The sequence below is a fragment of the Onychostoma macrolepis genome, chromosome 24, assembly GCF_012432095.1.
Source record: "Onychostoma macrolepis isolate SWU-2019 chromosome 24, ASM1243209v1, whole genome shotgun sequence".
Taxonomy (NCBI): domain Eukaryota; kingdom Metazoa; phylum Chordata; class Actinopteri; order Cypriniformes; family Cyprinidae; genus Onychostoma; species Onychostoma macrolepis.
This window is the reverse complement of record NC_081178.1, coordinates 285,129-307,216: the sequence shown is the minus strand read 5'-3', so window position 1 is coordinate 307,216 and position 22,088 is coordinate 285,129. Positions and strand designations below refer to the sequence as shown.

The 22,088-nt window shown below is 39.8% G+C and overlaps 2 protein-coding genes across 5 annotated transcripts in view; one reads left to right on the top strand and one right to left on the bottom strand.

The window, feature by feature from the left end:
• Positions 1 to 568, bottom strand: part of hus1 (HUS1 checkpoint clamp component) — a 2,981-nt gene extending 2,413 nt beyond the window's left edge. Inside the window, exons 1-2 of the mRNA XM_058765591.1 lie at positions 383 to 568; positions 1 to 102 (exon numbers count right to left, since the gene is read on the bottom strand). The exon at positions 1 to 102 is cut by the window's left edge and continues 26 nt beyond it. Of these exons, the coding sequence (XP_058621574.1) occupies positions 1 to 102; positions 383 to 434 (154 nt within the window). The 5' untranslated portion in view covers positions 435 to 568. The remainder of the gene's footprint in view (positions 103 to 382) is intronic.
• A 128-nt stretch (positions 569 to 696) lies between these two features.
• On the top strand, positions 697 to 21,154 carry LOC131533321 (receptor activity-modifying protein 3-like). 4 transcript variants are annotated; one of them, XM_058765594.1, is made up of 5 exons: positions 697 to 1,309; positions 8,354 to 8,495; positions 8,917 to 8,946; positions 14,669 to 14,828; positions 19,058 to 21,154. In XM_058765594.1, exons 2-5 carry the CDS (start codon positions 8,474 to 8,476, stop codon positions 19,311 to 19,313), a joined length of 468 nt encoding a protein of 155 aa, XP_058621577.1. In that variant the 5' UTR covers positions 697 to 1,309; positions 8,354 to 8,473; the 3' UTR covers positions 19,314 to 21,154. The 4 variants fall into 4 exon arrangements, with proteins under 4 accessions (XP_058621577.1, XP_058621576.1, XP_058621575.1 ...); XM_058765593.1 differs by lacking the exon at positions 8,354 to 8,495; XM_058765592.1 differs by lacking the exon at positions 8,354 to 8,495 and having other exon boundaries at positions 8,914 to 8,946.
• The last annotated feature ends 934 nt before the right edge of the window (positions 21,155 to 22,088 follow it).

Below are 22,088 nucleotides of genomic sequence, written 5' to 3'. Positions count from 1 at the left end.
CCCCTCCGGTGGCCACGCGGCCCGACAGAACGAAGTACAGGTGATCACAGGTGAGCCGCAGAACACACGCCTTCGTCAGCCTGGACACGGTGTTCACCACACCTGCAGAGACCACATCAGACCAGATCACATCAGATCAGATCAGATCAGACCAGACCAGATCAGACCACATCAGACCACATCAGACCAGATCAGACCAGACCACATCAGCACAAAGCAGAAAAGACCCTCCTTATGATTAAAGTTTGATTAAAATCAAATACTGTACTCAGATCTAAAAAGCTAAAGTCTCAAACTCATTATAAACTGACACACGGAGATACTGCAGTATATTCATCTCTATTATAACAGAAAGAAATCAAGAATAAACGTTTAAACCCACGTGTGAAGTGATTCAAACATCCGACATCGATGATTTTGGCTCGAAACTTCATTTTGCGGCAGTAAATGTGTTATTTAAATACTCTGAGAAGTTTTCTGCGGGTTTTTGTTGACATTCGTGTGTGTTTTCGCGCCAGCGGTCCAGCAGAAACAGCTTCCGTCCGGAAACAAACGCCTCTGTTTACAGTTCCGCTCTGCTTCATGCCGCCGCACGGTGGCGCTCTGAGCAAAGCTATAACCCTCCATAATAAAACACCTCACATGCTTACATTTATTCATATTTTCGCACATATTAATATTTTGTTATTCTTATTCAGATAAAATACACCTTGTCTTTATAAAAAATACATATTCGTTTATTAGTCCTTTATCAGAATATTTTATTTCTTGTTAATAATTATTAGATTATGTAGTAAATAATTCAGATTTATTGCTTCAGTGATGACGACTACCTAATTTTTCACTGTTTATATTAAACATATCACAGTAAGAGAGTATTAATGGTGATATTTCATCTTTAAGATGTTTTTCTTAAGCTGTGTTCGTGTGTGTGTGTGTGTGTGTGTGTGTGTGTGTGTGTGTGTCTGTAACAGCCCACAGACACGCGATCATGAAGTAGGAGGAGAGAGAGAGAGAGAGAGAGAGAGAGAGTCTCTGAGGTCCGCATCGCTCCTCTCGCGCTCCGCTGATGGACTCGTGATGATGAAGAAGATGCAGATGATGATGAAGGCTCAGGGATGAAGAGGATGTTCAGTGCTCGGAATCACAGCATCAGCGCTGCTTGTATCGGATGAACCGGATCGATGTGTTTGATCGGATATGAAATGAATGATGAATGTGTTCAGAGATCTGCGCTGATTGATTCAAACCCGCTTCTTCATCATGGATCCGAATCTTCTCTCACTCTTCAAACTTTCTCTGATCTTCGGTGAGTGTATTCCTCTCTCTGTGCCAGTTTAATATTGCAAACGCTTTCGTGTTTTTGTAAGAGTGCTAGTCGTCATAAATAACGATGAATAAATGTGTGTGTGTTTGAGAAAGAGTCTCCCTCTCTCTGTGTGTGTGTGTGTGTGTGTGTGTGATTCAGCAGATTCACACAGATCTGAATTGAACTCATTCAGAATCAGCGTCACTGTACAGTGAGAATTTACAGTAGTTCTTTCTGACCCTGATGTCCATTACTTTAAAATGGGATTTAACATTCAGTGTGATGTTTCATCATTAAAATTATTATTATTATTATTATTATTAAGGCTACATAAATTAATCATGGCTGTACTTCTGGAACATTTACCTTTATGTTTTTATTGCAGTTGTCAGATGTGTAACCCACACCATAAACAAATCAGATTGGAAATGAGTAAATGATTAATTTTAAAGTAAAAAAAAGCATGAAGATTTTCTTTGTGGTTTAATCATTTATGCATCAAAGGTTTATAATGAGTTTCACCAGTGAAACTGCAGCTCATGATTCGCTTTAGATCAGTGTGATAATCAAGTCAATCATAAAAAATTTCAAATAAATGCTTTTCAAATAAAATAAATGAAAATCAAACAGATTTAAAGACTGAATGTTTGATTAGTTTAGCTGCACGTGATTCATGTATGATCTTCAGCTCATGTGAAGGAGAGTTACATCAGGATGGCCGTGTGAACGTCTCCTGTGGAGCTCACATACTCTCATGTACTCGCATGTACTCTCACATGCTCTCACATACTCTCGGGTACTCTCATGTACTCTCAGATACACTCACATAATCTCAGATACTCTCATACTCTCACATACTCTCAGATACTCTCATGCACTCTCAGACATTCTCATGTGCTCTCAGATACTCTCAGACATTCTCATGTGCTCTCAGATACTCTCATGTACGCTCAGATACACTCACATACTCTCAGATACTCTCACATACTCTCAGATACTCTCATGTACACTCAGATACACTCACGTACTCTCAGATACACTCACATACTCTCAGATACTCTCATGCACTCTCAGACACTCTCATGTGCTCTCAGATACTCTCATGTACTCTCAGATACTCTCACGTACTCTCAGATACACTCACATACTCTCAGATACTCTCATGCACTCTCAGACACTCTCATGTGCTCTCAGATACTCTCATGTACGCTCAGATACACTCACATACTCTCAGATACTCTCACATACTCTCAGATACTCTCATGCACTCTCAGACATTCTCATGTGCTCTCAGATACTCTCATGTACGCTCAGATACACTCACATACCTCAGATACTCTCACATACTCAGATACTCTCATGTACACTCAGATACACTCATGTACTCTCAGATACACTCACATACTCAGATACTCATGCACTCTCAGACACTCTCATGTGCTCTCAGATACTCTCATGTACTCTCAGATACTCTCACGTACTCTCAGATACACTCACATACTCTCAGATACTCTCATGCACTCTCAGACACTCTCATGTGCTCTCAGATACTCTCATGTACGCTCATATACACGCACATACTCTCAGATACTCTCGTGCACTCTCAGATACTCTCACATACTCTCAGATACGCTCAGATACTCTTGGATATGCTCACATACTCTCGGATACGCTCATATACTCTCACATACTCTCACATGCGCTCGCTGGAGAGCCAAAGCGTGTCATTGACAAGGTTAAAGCTTTTACCCAGAAGCCCTCAGTGCTCAGACCTCCTGCTGCGATACTGCTGCTGTTAATGAATCTCTCTCACACACACACACACACACAGAAGAAATCCTGATGGGATAGGAGAGTCTCAGAGACACACGTGAGGATGAGGATGATGAAGAGCTGTGTGTGTGAGAATGAGGAACGAGCATCTCCCCATCTGATGTGTGTGTGAGTTAGTGTGTGGTCATGAGAAATGAGTGTCTCTCTTTATCTGTTGTGTTACTGCATTTGGAAAGTTAAATGTGATTCACTCTCATCAGGAGTCCAAGCTTCACAGAAGATCTAGAGACACTCAATCGACTCCAGCAGTGTGTGTGTGTGTGTGTGTGTGATAGTGTTCATTTAGATGTCTTTAGTTTTATCTGTCATCTAGACGTCTTTAAAGAGACTTCTTTCTGACTTGGAACACAAAAGAAGATTCATTCATTCATTTTTATAAATAAAATAAATAAAAATAAAGCACTGAGAAAGACGAAACATTTTATTAATTTATCTGCTTGTCATGTGACCACTGACTGTCATCAGAGAAGCATGAACGTTAATGTGTTGATAAATGAAATATGAACTGAAATCTCAGTAAGAGTTCATGTGAATATTTGGCTGATGAATGATTTCGTCTGATCTGATCTCTGATCTCGGTTCTCCGTCTGATTCAGTATCTGTGCTGAGGTTCAGTCGGGTTTGATTTTATTGTGTATTGTGACACACATTGAGTTGCGCTGATGGTTTAGCAAACACATGCGTGTGCTGCCAGTGTTGAGAAAGCAGCGGTGACCCGCACACACGCACACATACACGCACGCACACACAGATTCACAGTAACGGCATTCACACGTGTATAGCTCCTGTGTTCACGGCGGTGATGTGGACTCTAGAGATTATAAGACTGTATGTCTTATATATGTGTTATAGTTATGAACAGACATTAAGACTCGTCAGTGTTTCTCTGTCAGTCTGTGAGTGAAAGACGGACTCACAGAGGACTGTAATGAGAGGATCTACTTCCACAGCATGTAGTTTATAGAAGATGTTATAGTGAATGATCACATGATCTGAGCTGTGTGTCTCGCGGTCATGAGCGCAGGTGCCGCAGGTGTTCGTCACTGAAGGCCGGAGTGTGTGTGTGTGTGTGTGTGTGTGCGTGTTTTTGTGACAAATGAGAACATAGATGTGTATAATGACGAGGGTATGTCAGGTATTACAAGGAGAAGGTGACTTTTCAGGACATTGACCCATGTCCCCACTTTTCAAAACGCTTCTAAATCACACAGAATGGAGTGTATTGAGAATCTGAAATAGCAGACAGACTCCTGTAAGGGGTAGGTTTAGGTGTAGGGTTGGTGTAGGGCAATAGCACATACAGTAAGTACAGTATAACAACCATTACACCTATGGGATGTCCCCACTTCTCACAAAAACAAACGTGTGTGCGTGCGTGTGTGTGTGTGTGTGTGGGTGTGTGTGTGTGTGCGTGCGTGCGTGTGTGTGTGTGTGTGTGTGTGTTTGTGAAGGCCGGAGCGAGCGGATCTGATGATGACTGACACCAGCGCTGGTGTGTTCATGTTCTGATGAATCTGATGTGACTCACAAATCCTCCAGAGCTTCTGTGTGTCTGATTGTCCTCCACACCTACTGTACTCCACACATAAACTCACATTACTAACCCTAACCCTAACTTTATCTGAAATAAAATAGAATATAAATAACTTAAACATATCTTCCTTCATCTGTTTGCCAAGGCAATATTTCTCATTTTTATTTAGTTTGTCTTGATGCACTAAATAACTAAAAATAGATTAAAACAATGAATAAAAACACAACAAAATGACTAAAATTTTGATTATAATTAAAATGAAAATAGAAAATTAAAACTAATTCTAAATATTGGTCATTACCACTACAGGTAAAATGTCCCATTTTTCAGTACCAAATTTGGTACCAAACAAAAACTATTGAAAATATATATTTTACATAACTATTTGAAAATAAGAAGAATTAAAAAATGACATGGGTTATAATTGATCATTATTATTAATAACTGAGTAAATGATGCATTAAACCTGCAGTGAAGCATTAGTATAGCCTTTGCTTTAAAAGAGAAACAAATGCTAATAAAATGAAGAACAAAGAAAGATGTGAAATAAAAAGTGGCAGGTCTGTTAGATTGCATTTACACTCCAAGACAGATCTGTTGTGACATATCAGATTTTTAGTTTCGTCCATTTCTGTTTATCTCTATGTGAATCATCACATTTTCAGACTCAATCAAACATTTCATTACAGTTGTAATCACTGACTGAACTTTGCAGTGTGTAGCTAGCAGCATGATGTCTTACAGTTTATTACACACATTTTCAAAACTTTACACACAAATCCAAGAATTGCACACACAAAATGCTAAATGCCAGTGACTCTTCTGCCGATGTGAGGCTGATTTCACGGCTCTTCTCCTCCAGCAGAGCATCTCAAACCCACGAATCCCTCAAGACGCCTGAACGTGGCGTTAATGGAGTGACGTCAGCTTCCTCGGGGAGCAGGGCGAGCATTGATTCTGTTCCTCAGTTCTGGGTCTGTCTGTGATATTTCCCATCATGCTCTCTGAATGCACTTTTCCCTCTCTGACCTTTTCATCTGAGCTTTGACCTTTTGACCCTGTTGTGTTTTACGCTCTTCCACACGAGCGCCGGTGTTCATCCTGTCATTGTGTCTGAGGAGATGAAACGAAGATGACTAGGATTTACTTTATACAGGAAAGTAACAGCTTTCACTGACAGTAAATTTCACAAATAAATACAAAGAAAAGGCAAGTGGCACACTGAAATAACCTTTGTTTTATTTGCTACTTTTAAAAATCACTTTTTGTAGAATGTCTAGTATAACCGTGGCCAGTTTGAACGCTGACTCGGATGTGAAAGCCAGCGCTGCTCGTGGGTTTGAGTCTCACACACTGAAGACTCTCTGGATAAAAACACCTGCTAAATGCACAGGCGTGTTTAATTAAGATCCATCAGTGATTAAGAGCAGCCTGGCGATGTTTGTGTGAACGAGCAGACGTTCAGCTCCGGCTCTTCAACACTAACCTGAAGCGACTGGAAGAAAATTGCGAAGGCAAATTGGACGCAGTTCCATTAGGAAGCGCAGAAACACCTTTAATTCCAGATTTAATTGAGGCTGTGATCCAGCAGCACCATCAGCCGCTGTCATTAGTGAGCGTGTCTCGTTACTGTGTGTGACAGTAATTCAGAATGACCATTACATTGCTGTGATACTCCCACATCATCACACACACACACTAATGCTGTTTTTATCATCAAATAATTACCCGGTTGAGTTTAATAGCTCTCGTTGTGTTTTTACTCGGAGTGGATGGAGCCGTTGCCATGAGAACGCACATTATAACCTCGTCAGCTCATTCATTTTTATATAAATATCAATATGGTGCAAGCAAACATTATAATTACAGAAGTGAACGGAGGAGCAGAGATGTTAATGGTTCCACAAACTCTTGAATGTGAAAGTCGTTTGTGAAGAGCTCGTTTAACTCGAGTTGTTTTGATGACTGACGAAGGCCGATGGTTTATTTCAGGCGGAGAGAAACAGCAGCAGGTGAAGGAGAGAGTCGTTTACATTCTCATCAGGAGCATCAAATGAAGCGGAACGACATATGAAATAATAGTCAGAAAAACCTGACTTTCTGAAGTGGAACTGTTCATTGAACCTTTGAACTAAATATTATTATTATTTTAAATAAATGCATTCTGAAAATATGATTTAAACACAATCAAATAGATGCAAATAGTTAATAATAAACTGTCGTGATTTGAGTGCAAAAATTGGACCTGTTTCATTGATATATGACAGACAAATATGATCACATTAAGTTTATTAGATTGTTGATGTTAAAAGTGTTCCAAATGGATGGAAATTTATTAGTGCTATCAATCAATTAAAAAAAAAAACCGTATTAATCATACAAATTCTTTTCTGAAATTAATCACAATTAATCCCACCTAACATTAAAGTTTTTAAATATACTTTTATATTGCAATAATTTCACAATCAATTATCAAATGAATATAGAAACAACATAAAGACAGTATATTTTTATTATTTGTTTAATGGCATCTTTTTTATGACTGAAGGCCAGTATCACTGATGCTACTGATGTCTCTATGAAATTGTTATTTTTTTCCTAATATTGAACCATTCAACATTACAGTATAATTGAGAGCTATTAATGTGAACATTTATTAGACTTTAAAAAATAACAACTAATTTAAGTGAACTTAAAACAATCTTCACATAAACCCATTATAATAAATGTCATATTTAGCTACCTGCGCCCTTATATACAGAAATTTAATAAAGTTGTCAAACATTAAATTCTAAATTAAATATAGATGAATCCTTAAAGCTATAAAAGTGATTGATTTCCTCTTTTTTATTGTGTTCTTTGATTAACAGACATCACAGCAGGTTATTAGATTATTAGACACGCTCGTAGTTTCATTCGCGCTTTAATATGAAATGATACAGGCTACAGCGAAAAAATGAGATTCTACTGACATACGGCCTGACAACATCTCATCATAATTCAAGATTTACCGTGTCATTCACATCTCTCGTCTCGTCTCTGAACGAATCGGCCGAATCAAACAGAGAGTGTTTTAGTGTCTGGACCGTTTAACTCAGTCCTGATCCCAGAATGCCCTGCTCCGATGATGGACAGCGTCTCAGAGCTTCTCCAGGGAAACTCAGCAGCTCCTTGACGCCTTTGAACACTATCACGGTGCTCACGTCTGTGTCCGGATGCAGGAAGCCGCTAAATTTAGCACAATAACAGTCAAGTGTTTTCAAGGCCTGAACTGGTGACACATTCAGACTCAAGCGACTCTTCATCTGATGTCTGATATCTTCACGCAGACCATTAGACTCGTGTGCTGTATTACAAGAAGAACTTACATGATGTTTGAACCGAACACAAGAGCAAATGTGATAAAGATTTAGAAACATCATACTGACTATAAATGCGAGGTTGAAGTCACTGGATCTGTTGGATCTTTATGGCTTTATTATCTAATATAAATGCAAGATTGTCTTTCAGAAGCTCTCGGAGATGATATTGTTGAGCTAGGACTCTATTGGGGCCCGTACTAATGTCTCTGAACACAGTTTGAGTTGATGTGCATGAGGGATCTGCGCTCGCATGTGCCGGTAGCATGCTCGTCCCGCCGTCTGTCTACTGCAATTAATATTCATGCGTCTCCTCAGGGACGGACTGACAGCCCTGCTGAACACCAGATCCATTCACACGCTGCCGCAGGCTGCTTTAGATGCTGGAATAACACTGACACACGCTTTTCGCCAGAACAAAAGTGCTGCTCAACTCGCATGATGACTCTGGGGAAACTGGGTAGCTAAACAAGTCTTGTTGTGTGATCTAACTGTGTAATATATAAATGTACTTGGTGAGTTTGATGTGGGTTTAAAATTCAACCATGGTTGTAAATTGTTTTAAGTCAAGTCATCTTTATTTCTGGAGGTCTTGATTCGATACAGACTGCATGCATCTTCACAGAAATAAACAGGAAAATAACGGTGTTAATGCTGCAAATTTATGAAACAAATTCAATTTCAGCCATAAGCAGCTCTGCAGAAGACAATAGTAGAGTTCAGTGTTGCAATGATTCAGTTCAATAACTATGAAACAAATGTAATTGAAATGTGGTTCATAAAACAGGTTTTCTTCCCTAAAATAAAGAGAAATGATTGTACAGAATCTCATATAGGAATCTAGTTATATCCTAATCATGAAACTGTTTTTGTTTTAGCAGTGAATATGCTGATGACGAGAGGTTTATCAGGTGAGTGTCTCTCATGTCTCAATCGTGTTTTAGTTTTGTGTCAAAGTAATGTCTCTGTCATGTCTTAATTCAATTCAATTCAAGATTGTTTTATTGGCATGACTGTAAAAAGTACAATATTGCCAAAGCTTGAAATATATGTGGAGAAATATAATAACAATAAAAAGATCAAAATAATAGAATAAAAACATTAGAACAATATAAACTTAACTAAACAGTGTAACAAATAAGAACTTGTGTGAACATTTCATACCACAGTGTTTAACACATAAACACACACAGGCTGAGGGTCACTGTGGCAGACAGCAGGGAAACACACTGAGGTCAGACATAATACACATATTACACACATTATGTACATTCACATGCTGTCTCTCAGGCTGTGGCACGTCCACACACACACACACACACACACACACACACACACACACACACACATTCACATGCTGTCTCTCAGGCTGTGGCACGTCCACACACACACACACACACACACACACACACACACACACACACACATTCACATGCTGTCTCTCAGGCTGTGGCACGTCCACACACACACACACACACACACACACACACACACACACATTCACATGCTGTCTCTCAGGCTGTGGCACGTCCACACACACACACACACACACACACACACACACACACGTTTGTTTTTGTGAAAAGTGGGGACATCCCATAGGCGTAATGGTTTTTATACTGTACTTACTGTATGTGCTATTGCCCTACACCAGGGCTATTCAATTAACTTCATTTGAGGGCCGGATTATCGAATTGACCTTTTGAAGGGGGCCAAGGGGGTGGGGGGCTGTTCCGATCTTTTTCTCGGGGGCCTATAAAATTGGAAATTAAATTTAAATGCATATTCAGCAATAAAATTAACTAATATTACCAACAGTAACATCTACAAAAAGGTTAACATTAGTGCAGTCTGCCATTCAATTAAAAAAATAAATCACACATTTTTTAATTAATTTAAAAAAAGTGACTAAATGCATATTAATATATTTGTGTTGTCATATTTTCAAACTGAACTTCCAAATTAATATAGAAACAACAAAGATGGTATATTTTAAATGTGTTTAATGGCATCTTTTTACTAGCCTATTATTAATGAAGTATCATTGATACAAATAATGTGACTGTTACTCTATTAAATCCATTTTTTCCTTTAATTTTAGCCATTAATTATAGCCATTTAATATTACAGTATAATTGAAATGTTATGATATTTTTAACCTTTAATAGGCTTAGAAAAATATTACAACTTTTTATAAGTAAATTTAAAACAATCTTCACATAAACTATAAATTGTATGCATAAGCTATATTGATTATTCTTTATTCAAGCTACAAAAGTTAATCAGCGAGCAGAGCAGTCAAGTGATTTTTCTTTTTCTTTAGTTCTTTGATTTCCATCAATCACAGACTGCAGCAGGCTTCACTTTAAAAGCAGCGCTGTTTCTTTAATAAAACCTGATGCACATGACGCGGATGACACATATCCAATTTTCTCCCAACTCTTTACGGTCATTTAGGATTTTATAACTGATTTCAGACTGTGTTTATGAGGTAACTCGCCAAAACCACTTATTTTTACATCATTGTGTGTGGTTTTGTCCATTGAAGCGCTGGCGCTTGTCTGAAGCGGCTCAGTTTACGAGTAACAGCCAAAAGCGCAGATTTTCAAACTATACTTCTGCTTTGATAAAAATATTCGTCCAGTGTCGGCACTATTCTCGCCAGAAGTTATAAGTTATATAAGATAAACACTGTCTTGTTTAAACTAACGTGAGGATTGTGGATATCTCCTAACTCCCTCACATCTACTGATGTTGCTGTTTCCGGTAGATTATTGTTATTGCGTCTCTCCCTTTTCTTTTTGGCTGGCCCCGGCCAGTGTTGCCACCTTGTGGACAAACTAATTAGTACAAGAACAATTCAAGGCAAATGTGCGACCTGCATACTCTTCCTCGGGCCGGATGAAGATGATTGGCGGCCGGATTGGGCCTGCGGGCCACCAATTGAATAGCCCTGCCCTACACCAACCCTACACCTAAACCTACCCCTTACAGGAGACTGTGCATTTCAACTTTCCCCCAAAAAAACTTGTGATTTATAAGCGTTTTGAAAAGTGGGGACATGGGTCAATGTCCTGAGATGTCACCTTCACCTTGTAATACCTGCCATACCCTCGTCATTATACACATCTATGTCCTGACTTTTCACAAAAACTCGCGCACACACACACACACACACACACGCACACACACATACACACACACACATTCACCTGCTGTCTCTCAGGCTGTGGCACGTCCACACGTATCTCGCAGCCAGTGCTGCTGTCTGTCCCTCTCCTAGTATTATCTTTATTTGTTCCTCTTCAGTCATGGCTGTAAAGTTCTTTATAATGTTTGTGAATTTGTTGATGTATATGTCTCTGATTGATTTAAATTGGTAACAGTGAAGTAGGAAGTGCGTCTCTGTCTCGATCTCTCCCGTCTCACAGCGAGCACACACTCTTTGCTCTCTGGGCAAGCAGCTCGTTCTGTGTCCGCCGGTCTCTATGGCTAGTCTGTGCTCACTGAGCCTGTACTTGCTCAGGATCTGTCTCTGACACTCTGGAGATATTCTTCTAATTCATAATTTGATTTTATAGGTCGATAGAGTTGTAATTTACTTTTGTGTTTTAGTCTCTTGATCACAATGTTCCAGATATGTATTTTTAGATTGTTTGATAATTTGATTTATTTTGATGTTTGTGTGAGAAGCAGTGCTGGTCTGAGACTGGTTAGAGTTAGTAGAGTTAGTCAGGTTAGTGAGTCTCAGAACCAGCTGACTGAGTGGACTCTTTTCAGGGTTCAGTTCTTGGGTTTGTAGTGCTTTAAAATGTAGTGATTCTGTGGGACTCGATTTTAGATGCATCCAGAATTTGAGGGATCTTTTTTGTATATTTATAATCAATGGGAATCAGCCTAATTCTGCCCTACATGCATTATTGTGTGTTCTTCTTTGCAATTTTAGAATAATTTTACAGAATTCTGTGTGTAGGGCTTCTGTTGGTTGTCTGTCCCATCTAGTGTAGCACTGAGTGGACCCTATACCTCACTTCCATACAGCGCTATGGGCTGAACTACACTATCAAAGATTTTACACCAAATTGGAATTGGTAATTCAATATTTTGGAATTTTCTCTTAATGGCATATAGAGCTCTTTGAGCTTTATTTTTGAGAGCATTCACTGCCGTACTGAAACTCCCCGACGCAGTGATGATCAGGCCGAGGTAAGTGTACTGCATCGGTGCTGCCTAGACTGAACTGCTATCTGTGTTCCTGACATCTGGGCTTTTTCTGAAAGACCATAATGTTGGTCTTTTTGAGTCGTTTAGTGCCAGGGCCCAGTTCTGGCAGTAGTTCTCCAGCAGGTCTAGTCCCTGTGGGGTAGATGACAGCAGCACTAGATTATCTGCGTACAGCAAAAGCTTGATGTTTTTGTCTTGTAGAGTGAGTCCAGGGGCTGTAGACTGTTCCAACTGCATCGCTAATTCATTAATGTAGATGTTGAACAGCGTTGGACTCAGGCTACAGCCCTGCCGCATTCCTCTCTTCTGGGTGAAGAATTCTCTTAATCAAGCCTAATCGTGTCTCAGTCATGTCTTAATCATGTCTCAGCCATGTCTCAGTTATGTCTCAGCCGTGTCTCATTTATGTTTTAATTGTGTCTCATTCATGTCTTAATCGTGTCTCAGTCGTGTCTCAGTCATGTCTTAATTGTGTCTCAGTCATGTTTTAATCGTGTCTCAGTCGTGTCTCAGTCATGTCTTAATCGTGTCTCAGCCGTGTCTTAATCGTGTCTCAGTCATGTCTTAATCGTGTCTCATTCGTGTCTCAGCCGTGTCTTAATCGTGTCTCAGTCGTGTCTCAGTCATGTCTTAATCGTGTCTCAGTCGTGTCTCAGCCGTCTCTTAATCGTGTCTCAGCCGTGTCTCAGTCATGTCTTAATTGTGTCTCCGTCGTGTCTCAGTCATGTCTTAATCGTGTCTCATTCGTGTCTCAGCCGTGTCTTAATCGTGTCTCAGTCATGTCTTAATCGTCTCTCAGTCATGTCTCAGCCATGTCTTAATTGTGTCTCAGCCGTGTCTCAGTCATGTCTCAGTCATGTCTTAATTGTGTCTCAGTCATGTCTTAATCGTGTCTCCGTCGTGTCTCAGTCATGTCTTAATCGTGTCTCAGCCGTGTCTTAATCGTGTCTCAGTCGTGTCTCAGTCATGTCTTAATCGTGTCTCAGCCATGTCTTAATCGTGTCTAAGGCATGTCTTAATCGTGTCTAAGGCATGTCTTAATCGTGTCTCAGTCATGTCTTAATCGTGTCTCAGCCATGTCTTAATCGTTTCTCAGTCGTGTCTCAGCCGTGTCTTAATCGTGTCTCAATCATGTCTTAATTGTGTCTCAGTCATGTCTTAATTGTGTCTCAGTCATGTCTTAATCGTGTCTCAGCCGTGTCTCAGTCATGTCTTAATCGCGTCTCAGTCGTGTCTCAGCCGTGTCTTAATCGTGTCTCAGTCGTGTCTCAGTCATGTCTTAATCGTGTCTCAGCCGTGTCTTAATCGTGTCTCAGTCGTGTCTCAGTCATGTCTTAATTGTGTCTCAGTCATGTTTTAATCGTGTCTCAGCCGTGTCTCAGTCATGTCTTAATCGCGTATCAGTCGTGTCTCAGCCGTGTCTTAATCGTGTCTCAGTCGTGTCTCAGTCATGTCTTAATTGTGTCTCCGTCGTGTCTCAGTCATGTCTTAATCGTGTCTCAATCATGTCTTAATTGTGTCTCAGTCATGTCTTAATTGTGTCTCAGTCATGTCTTAATCGTGTCTCAGCCGTGTCTCAGTCATGTCTTAATCGCGTCTCAGTCGTGTCTCAGCCGTGTCTTAATCGTGTCTCAGTCGTGTCTCAGTCATGTCTTAATCGTGTCTCAGCCGTGTCTTAATCGTGTCTCAATCATGTCTTAATTGTGTCTCAGTCATGTCTTAATTGTGTCTCAGTCATGTCTTAATCGTGTCTCAGCCGTGTCTTAATCGTGTCTCAATCATGTCTTAATTGTGTCTCAGTCATGTCTTAATTGTGTCTCAGTCATGTCTTAATCGTGTCTCAGCCGTGTCTCAGTCATGTCTTAATCGTCTCAGTCGTGTCTCAGCCGTGTCTTAATCGTGTCTCAGTCGTGTCTCAGTCATGTCTTAATCGTGTCTCAGCCGTGTCTTAATCGTGTCTCAATCATGTCTTAATCGTCTCAGTCGTGTCTCAATCATGTCTTAATCGTGTCTCAGCCATGTCTTAATCGTGTCTCAGCCGTGTCTTAATCGTGTCTCAGTCGTGTCTCAGTCATGTCTTAATTGTGTCTCAGTCATGTTTTAATCGTGTCTCAGCCGTGTCTCAGTCATGTCTTAATCGCGTCTCAGTCGTGTCTCAGTCATGTCTTAATCGTGTCTCAGCCGTGTCTTAATCGTGTCTCAGTCGTGTCTCAGTCATGTCTTAATCGCGTCTCAGTCGTGTCTCAGCCGTGTCTTAATCGTGTCTCAATCATGTCTTAATCGTGTCTCAGCCATGTCTTAATCGTGTCTCAGCCATGTCTTAATCGTGTCTCAGCCATGTCTTAATCGTGTCTCACTCGTGTCTCAGTTGTGTCTCTCAGCATGTGGACTGACGCTCTGTTTCTTCAGACGCAGACGGTGCTGATCTGTCGTTCACGCAGCGGCCGCAGCTCCTGCCGTGCAATCAGACGGTCCTGCTGCTGGAGATGGAGAGATGCGGCGAACGATTCAGCAGCGACATGAATCACATCCATCCAGACGATAGATGCAACCTCACGCACTTCATCAGGTGAATCACCATCCTCATCCTCATCCTCTACAGCACTTTTCTCTCCAATCTATACAAATACAAGAGTCACTCATCTCAATGAGTCCAGCTTAATTAAACATTAATGAGCCTGTGTGTGAGAGCGAGTATGTGTGTGTGTTTGTGATTGTGTTTCTTTTTCAATTCATAAGTCAAGTCACATTTATTTCTACAGGGCTTCATGCAATTCAGATCGATTCAAAGCAGCTTCACAGTAATAAACTGGAAAATACATTGTTGATGTTGCAGAATTCATAAATGAAACAAATCCAAAGCAGCTCTACAGAAGACAATAGAGTCGTTATTTTAGATCAATTTAGTTCAACATTTCTGATTGAAGTAATTGAGTGTAATGAGATGCTTCCCGTCACTTTTACGAGGCTGATTTGAAGATCAATATATCTGGATCATCATCTGCTCAAATATGATGAACGATGCGACACTGGAGAGCGTTAGACTCTGAAACAGCTGCGTTCTGCTGTATTTGTGCTGTGAGGACTCGGACGGGTAACTAGTTGAGTAGTTAAAGCGGTTCTCACAGACTGCGTGTGTTTGTAAACGCTCCGCTGTCATTGATGAATCTGTGATCTGCAGATGTTTGTTCTTGAAGACGTTCCAGGAACTCACAGTTCACTCTGACATTATCTTGAGCTCCTTCCAGAGACTCGAGGAGAGTTTGACACTCGTCAGCCGGTCAGATGTTGATAAACCAGAAGCACAACACTGTTTAAATGTTTATCTGGAACAGAAGCGCTTCTGACCACATTCACTCTCGAGATGACAATGACCCTTCACATGTCCAGATCATGTCTTTAATATGGACAGTTTTTATTCAGAATAAGGCAAAACCAGCGTGTTTTCATGCACTGCTCAGTTTTTGCTTCCGTGTCTTTTCTTTCAGAGTAATGCAAAGAAAGCATTCAAAATACACATTTAAGTCTTTATTTTATTGCACTTTATATGTTTTTGTCTAGAGATTTCAATTACAATCCATATCTTTAAACAGTTTTTTTCTCCTTACAGTTTTATTCCTCTCTACACTACAAAAAAATGATTCTCTTACTTAGATATTTATACTAGAAAACAAGACAAAATACTAAGAATTCTCGAATCAAGATGAATTTACTTTACAAGTAAAATGACTTAAGATATTATGTCTTATTTTCTGAGAAAATGATCAAAATTATGTTAGTTTTTGCTTAAAACAAGCAAAAATATCTGCCAATGGGGCAAGAAATATAATCTTGTTTAGCCTTTGAGTTAAGATAATGTTTTTTACCCCATTGGCAGATATTTTTGCTTGTTTTAAGCAAAAGCCTCCAAAATTGTATATTTTTTAAAAAACAAGTCTTATTATACAACACTTATATTTCACTCCTAAAAACATTGTGAAAATGTGTCTGTTGACAATATTTTCTGATTTATGGAGTGATAAAAAGAGAAATTCAGAATCCGCTCTGGAAAAACCTTCAACTCTAATATGACAACAAAATCAAACACAAATTATGAACTTGACTTTATCCAATAATCAGATGTATGTTCTGGAAATGTGTGCAAATTAGTGCATATTTCATTAGAGAATGCCTCATTTGCATATTTAAAAATAACATTTCAGAAAATGTGTAATACACGAAATGCTTTTTTTTGCGTCTGATGACTAGTAACAGCAACACACATGATGTGAGGATTCATTCACGTCTGCAGTGCTCTGGGATCAGCATGAGCTCTAGTTCTAGTGATGAGTGACTCAAACACCATCAAAACGATAATAATAATCAGAAACGAGGGTTTGAGCTGGACGCTGGTGAGCACCAGTGACCCACGACTCACTCGCACGCCATTAGGTTCACCGCTGGACGCTTTATTAAGACGGACGATTAGACGGGTCACAACATGAACCCAATTACTGAGATCCTGAGCGGGACTGTTTTCCCAGACTCTGGAGGAAAGAGCCTGCAGGCGTCAGCAGGGACCAATCACAGCTCACACACAGCTGCTCATTTGCATACTAATCACAGGAAACCTTCACGGACCTCTTTCACTTTATTTATTCAGTTGCTGAGGTCCAGTATTTCGCTGGAGATTGACCTGCTCAGACACGTCTCAGATTGTCTTCTGCTCAGCAGATCAGCGTTTATCTGGTCTGGTGGAGGTTTTTCTCCATGATAACATCAGCAGGTGGAACAGCAGGTGTGTAGATGGTGAAGATGGTCGCTGATGACAGATAGTGAGTGCTGCGGGCCCTGATGAGCACTTTACTAACGGCTGATACGATCACATGACCAACAGAGATTCAGTGACGACCGCGCTAATGGGATCTGATCATAACACACACACACACACAGGCACACGCACACAGACACGCATTCACACTTGCACGCACACACACACACACACACACATTTGTTTCTGTGAATTATAGGGACTTTCCATAGACTTCTACTACATTATTTACAATATTTTCTACCCCTAAACGTACCCCTTACAGAAAACATGTTTGCATTCTTTCACTTTCCGATAAACACCATTTACTATTTTTAATCTTTTTATTTCCCCGTGGGAACCACAGGCCGCTCCCCACAATGTCAAAAACTATCCTTTTACTATCCTTGTGGGGACATTTGGTCCTTACAATGTAGCATAAACAAGTACACACACACACACACACACAGACACACACACAGACACAGACACACACACAGACACACACACACACAAACACACATGCTCGTTATACCAAGATCAGAAAACATAATTTTCATTAAGAAAGCAAAGCCAGTTTTGTATTCATATCAAATTACTTTAATCCCAAACATTCTTGTCATTATGAAAATATTTTTTTTATAATTTCATTTTGAAAGTGACATACTGCTTTTAATAAAAACAGTCATTGTGTCTGTATAGGGCGATTTTTGTGGCTATATTACAATGATGAGAATGTGATTTTTTTTTTCTCATGACATTAATAATTTAATTCATAAAAAGTTTATTACTGTGAAGCTGTCTTGAAACAATCTGTATGGAATGAAGTGCTATAGAAATGAATATGACTTAATATGAAAGTGAAACACCACAGGTGAGTAGGGTAAAAAATTAACAATGTTTAAAACAATGTTACAATGTTTCTGAAATGTTATGTATGAATATGCAAATTAAATCTGCACACTTCTTTGATTTTGTTGTCATATTAGAGTTAAAGGTTTTTCCGGAGGTGATTCTGAATTTCTCTTTTTATCACTCCATAAATCAGAAAATACTGTCAACAGACAGAAAAAAAAACACATTTTCACCATGTTTTTAAGAGTAAAATGTTGTATAAATCAGTGTGAATGAAATATGAACAAATCCTCAGAATACAGAGAGGAATAAAGCTGTAAAGAGAAAAAACTCTTTAACGTTATGGATTGGAATCTAAATCTACAGACGCAAATAGATAAAGAGCAATACAATCAACTTTTAAATGTGTATTTTGGATGTTTTCTTTCCTCTAGTCTGAAAAAAGAGACGTGATACGCAGCAAAATACACCAAACCTCGAGCAGTGCATGAAACACGCTGGTTTGGCCTGTAGTGTCTCAAAGAAGAGTTTAATGAAGATATCACAATGCAAAGCATCTTCATGATCCTCAGAATCAGGCTTCGTGTTCTCTGTGCCAGTATTAATATCTTGTGTTTTGGACGTCAATCAGGAGGATTGTGTGAGGAAGTGCGCTTTCGTGTTATGATTTAAATTCAGTTCATCTGCGTCTCAGTGAAAACGAAGAGGAAGGAACTTTATTAGTGTTATAAAGCTGGTGTCACGGGCAGAACTCCGGCTAATCGGACAGATTCGTTTGAAAAGAGTCATGAAACGCTGAATATGAATCGTTTCTCTGGCTGACAATACATTGTATGGGTCAAAATGATCCATTTCTCTTTTATGCTGAAAATCATTAGAATATTAAGTAAATATCATGTTCCATGAAGATATTTTATGAATTTCCTACCGTAAATATATCAAAACTTCATTTTTGATTAGTAATATGCATTGCTAAGAACTTCATTTGAACAACTTTAAAGGAGATTTTCTCAATATTTAGATTGTTTTGCTCCCTCAGATTCCAGATTTTCAAATAGTTGTATTTCAGACAAATATTGTCCAACAAACCATACATCAATGGAAAGATTATTTACGAATCAATAATAACGTGAGGTTTCTGCTTCTGTCCTCAGAGAGTATCACGTCTTCTCCTTCTGCACGGAGATGAACGCCGTGCGCATCGGCTGCTTCTGGCCGAACCCGGCGGTGGAGCGCTTCATCATCAGCATCCACAAGCACTTCTTCTCCAACTGCAGCCTGGAGCGCGTGCCGTTAATCGACCCGCCGGACGACACGCTCATACTCCTCATCGTCATCCCCGTCTTCCTCACGCTGGCCATGGTGGCGCTGGTGGTCTGGTGCAGCAAGCGGGGCGACATTCTGGCCTAGCGTTTGATGAAGAACACGGTCAGACGGACAGAAGCATCCTCCAGATCTCACTGAAGAGCTGAACTCATGATGTTCTCCGAGGGTTTTATTTCTCGTCTCGCTGCGGTCACTGACGCTGAATTACAGGTTTTTTCAGCTGCTTACACACATTTTCAAAACTTCACTCACAAATCCACACAAAATGCAGAGAACTGTGTGTTTTATGAAATTGAAAAGTCTGAGAATTAGTGAGATTTGGTGTGTGTTTCTGCTGTTTGAGTGACAGCTTTCAGAAACTGTGTGACAAGGAAAGATTCTGTGTGGAAGCAGCTGAAAAACTGTAATTCAGTGCTAATCGAGATCTGTCAGGACCTCTGGACGGACTACATGAATCATGTGCTGTACAGCTATTATTTAATGTTTTAATTAAATAACGTAGATTTAGAGCATTTGTCAAACTCACACCGCCGTGTTTGTGGTTTTTGTTGGGTCTCTCATCGCTCAGTCTGACCGTTCGTTATCATCTCGTCACGCATCGCCGGCTCATTTATTCAGTGACTTTAGCTTGTGTTTTCTTCTCTGACTTGCAGGAAAATCCTGAAATGATCAACGTGTTCTTGCGAAGCACAAACGACTGTTTTGATTGATTCAGACTGAAGCGGGACATGTGAATGTGTTCAGAATCCGGCGAGGGTTGTTTTAGGATGACGGTATTATTTATATGAGAAGGAAAGCCGTGTATTGTGTGCGACTTAAGGACACAAACAAAAGACAATAGTTGCTCTCAAACGTCTCGCCTCGTATTCTCCAGTCGAGCCAGAGCCGCTCGCGCCGCAGGAAGGATATAAAAGCCTTTCCCAGCGCGGCCGATGAATGAGAGGAAATGGGCTGGTTATGATTTTCACCAAAAGAGCTACAGGAACCGCTGCCATTTTCCCCAAACGTGTGTGTTATGATGATGATCGTCTGAAGGCTTCGTCTTCATCTCTCGTCAATCTGCAGCATTTCTTCTTCTCCTGTGCAGAACAGCAGCCTACATTTATGATTTCTGTATTTGAACTGCATAAAAAATATTCCATCGATTTGGGTTTCACAGTTCTAACATAAACTAATAAACTTAAAGTAATGCATATTTGTCAGTCATTCATCAATGGTCAAGTCAGATTTCTGCACTCAAGAAATCATTGACTATTTGCATCTACTTATCTAATCTTATCTAATCTACCTTAGATTCGGTTTAAATCTGTTCATTGTGAAAATAAACCAATAAATTCAGTTTAAAAGCATGAAGATGTGACTAACTGTAAATTGAGCGATTCGTGAACTGAAACAAACTTTATTTATGAATGATAAATCTATAAAGCTGGTTATTGTGGATTTAAAGTATTTAAAGTTTATTAACACTATTACAGAAATCTGACCTGTTTCATTGCTGTACGACTGACAAATATGAATCACTTTAAGTTTATTAGTTTAAAACTGTGTAATCCAAATGGATGGAAACGTGATATGCAATTCAGATACATAAATCTGTGTTTGTCTGTTCTGAGTGTATTACTGGAAGTCTCCTTGAGTCGATGGAGAGGGTTTTTAGCGCCTCCAGCGCTCACTTCCTGTTTATTTTAGAAATCCCACACTACTAAGTGCAAGTTCACGCAGAAGCACAACAGAGCTAATTTTAACTGGACTCACAGATTTCCGTCGTTTGGAGCGTTTCTTCATCTGGAACGCAGAATCACTCAGAGCTTCTTTCCTGCTGAAATCATGACTTATACGTTCATATCCGACAGTCAGAAACATACAAACACTGCTTCAGCAGAAGTGTTTCTGTTTATCTGTCAATTAATAAATGATTTGATTTATTCTGTTCATGTTTGATTCATTTTTCACTGTTGATTTTGATGCGGTTCTTCTGCTCAAGCTAGGCTGGAATGGGTGGCTTTGGTTTTTAACAGGAGCTTCAGGGCAATATCTAATGATATCGAACACATTTTCTTTAAGATTTTTGCATCTTATGATTCGTTCGCTCACTGATGCTGAACGGCTGTGATTCATCTGAAACGTTCGTGATGAATTTCCATCCAGACGCTGCTGCTGTCGATTAGAAAAACACACACATACAGTAAATATGATTGTTCTTCTGCTCGTCAAACAGCAGAGCTTCAGTATGAATGCAGCAGTTCTGCTAATATTAGTCTCTATTGTGTCAGTGTTACAGGAAATGATGCGTCTGACGCCCGTCTGGACAGACGACACACATTCACTGAGATTTCAGCTGGAAAAAGAGTTAAATAGAGTTTCTGGCACTGACTTTAACCCGCAGCTACTGTCTGTGAACGTCACTGTAGACAGACAGAGGAGTGTGTCAGATGAACACACACACACACACACACACATGTTTACTTAGCTATCGAAATGGGGACATCCCATAGGCGTAATGGTTTTTATACTGTACTTACTGTATGTGCTATTGTCCTACACCAACCCTACACCTAAACCTACCCCTTACAGGAGACTACAGGCATTTTTACAATTTCAAAAAACCTTTGTTTACTTTATTTTTAAACTGGTTTTACAAATGAGGACGTCCCCAAAGAGAGGTTTTTGGAGATTTTGTCAGGTTTAGCTCACTTTTGGGTACAAATTTGTCCCCAGAATATGGTTAAGTAGGTACACACACACACACACACACACACACACACACAGCTTCAGGTAAATGAGATGCAGCTGAATATAATATTGCTAGAGGTCAGCCGCAGCTCTGGTTTGGTCCTCATGTGTTCAGATGTTTGACTC

Excerpts from the sequence above, each read along its gene's own strand:
- LOC131533321 (XM_058765592.1), top strand. The coding sequence starts at position 1,264 with ATGGATCCGAATCTTCTCTCACTCTTCAAACTTTCTCTGATCTTCG. Across the intron at positions 1,310-8,913 it reads CAAACTTTCTCTGATCTTCG|CAGTGAATATGCTGATGACG; the intron begins GTGAGTGTATTC and ends TTTTTGTTTTAG. Across the intron at positions 8,947-14,668 it reads GATGACGAGAGGTTTATCAG|ACGCAGACGGTGCTGATCTG; the intron begins GTGAGTGTCTCT and ends CTGTTTCTTCAG.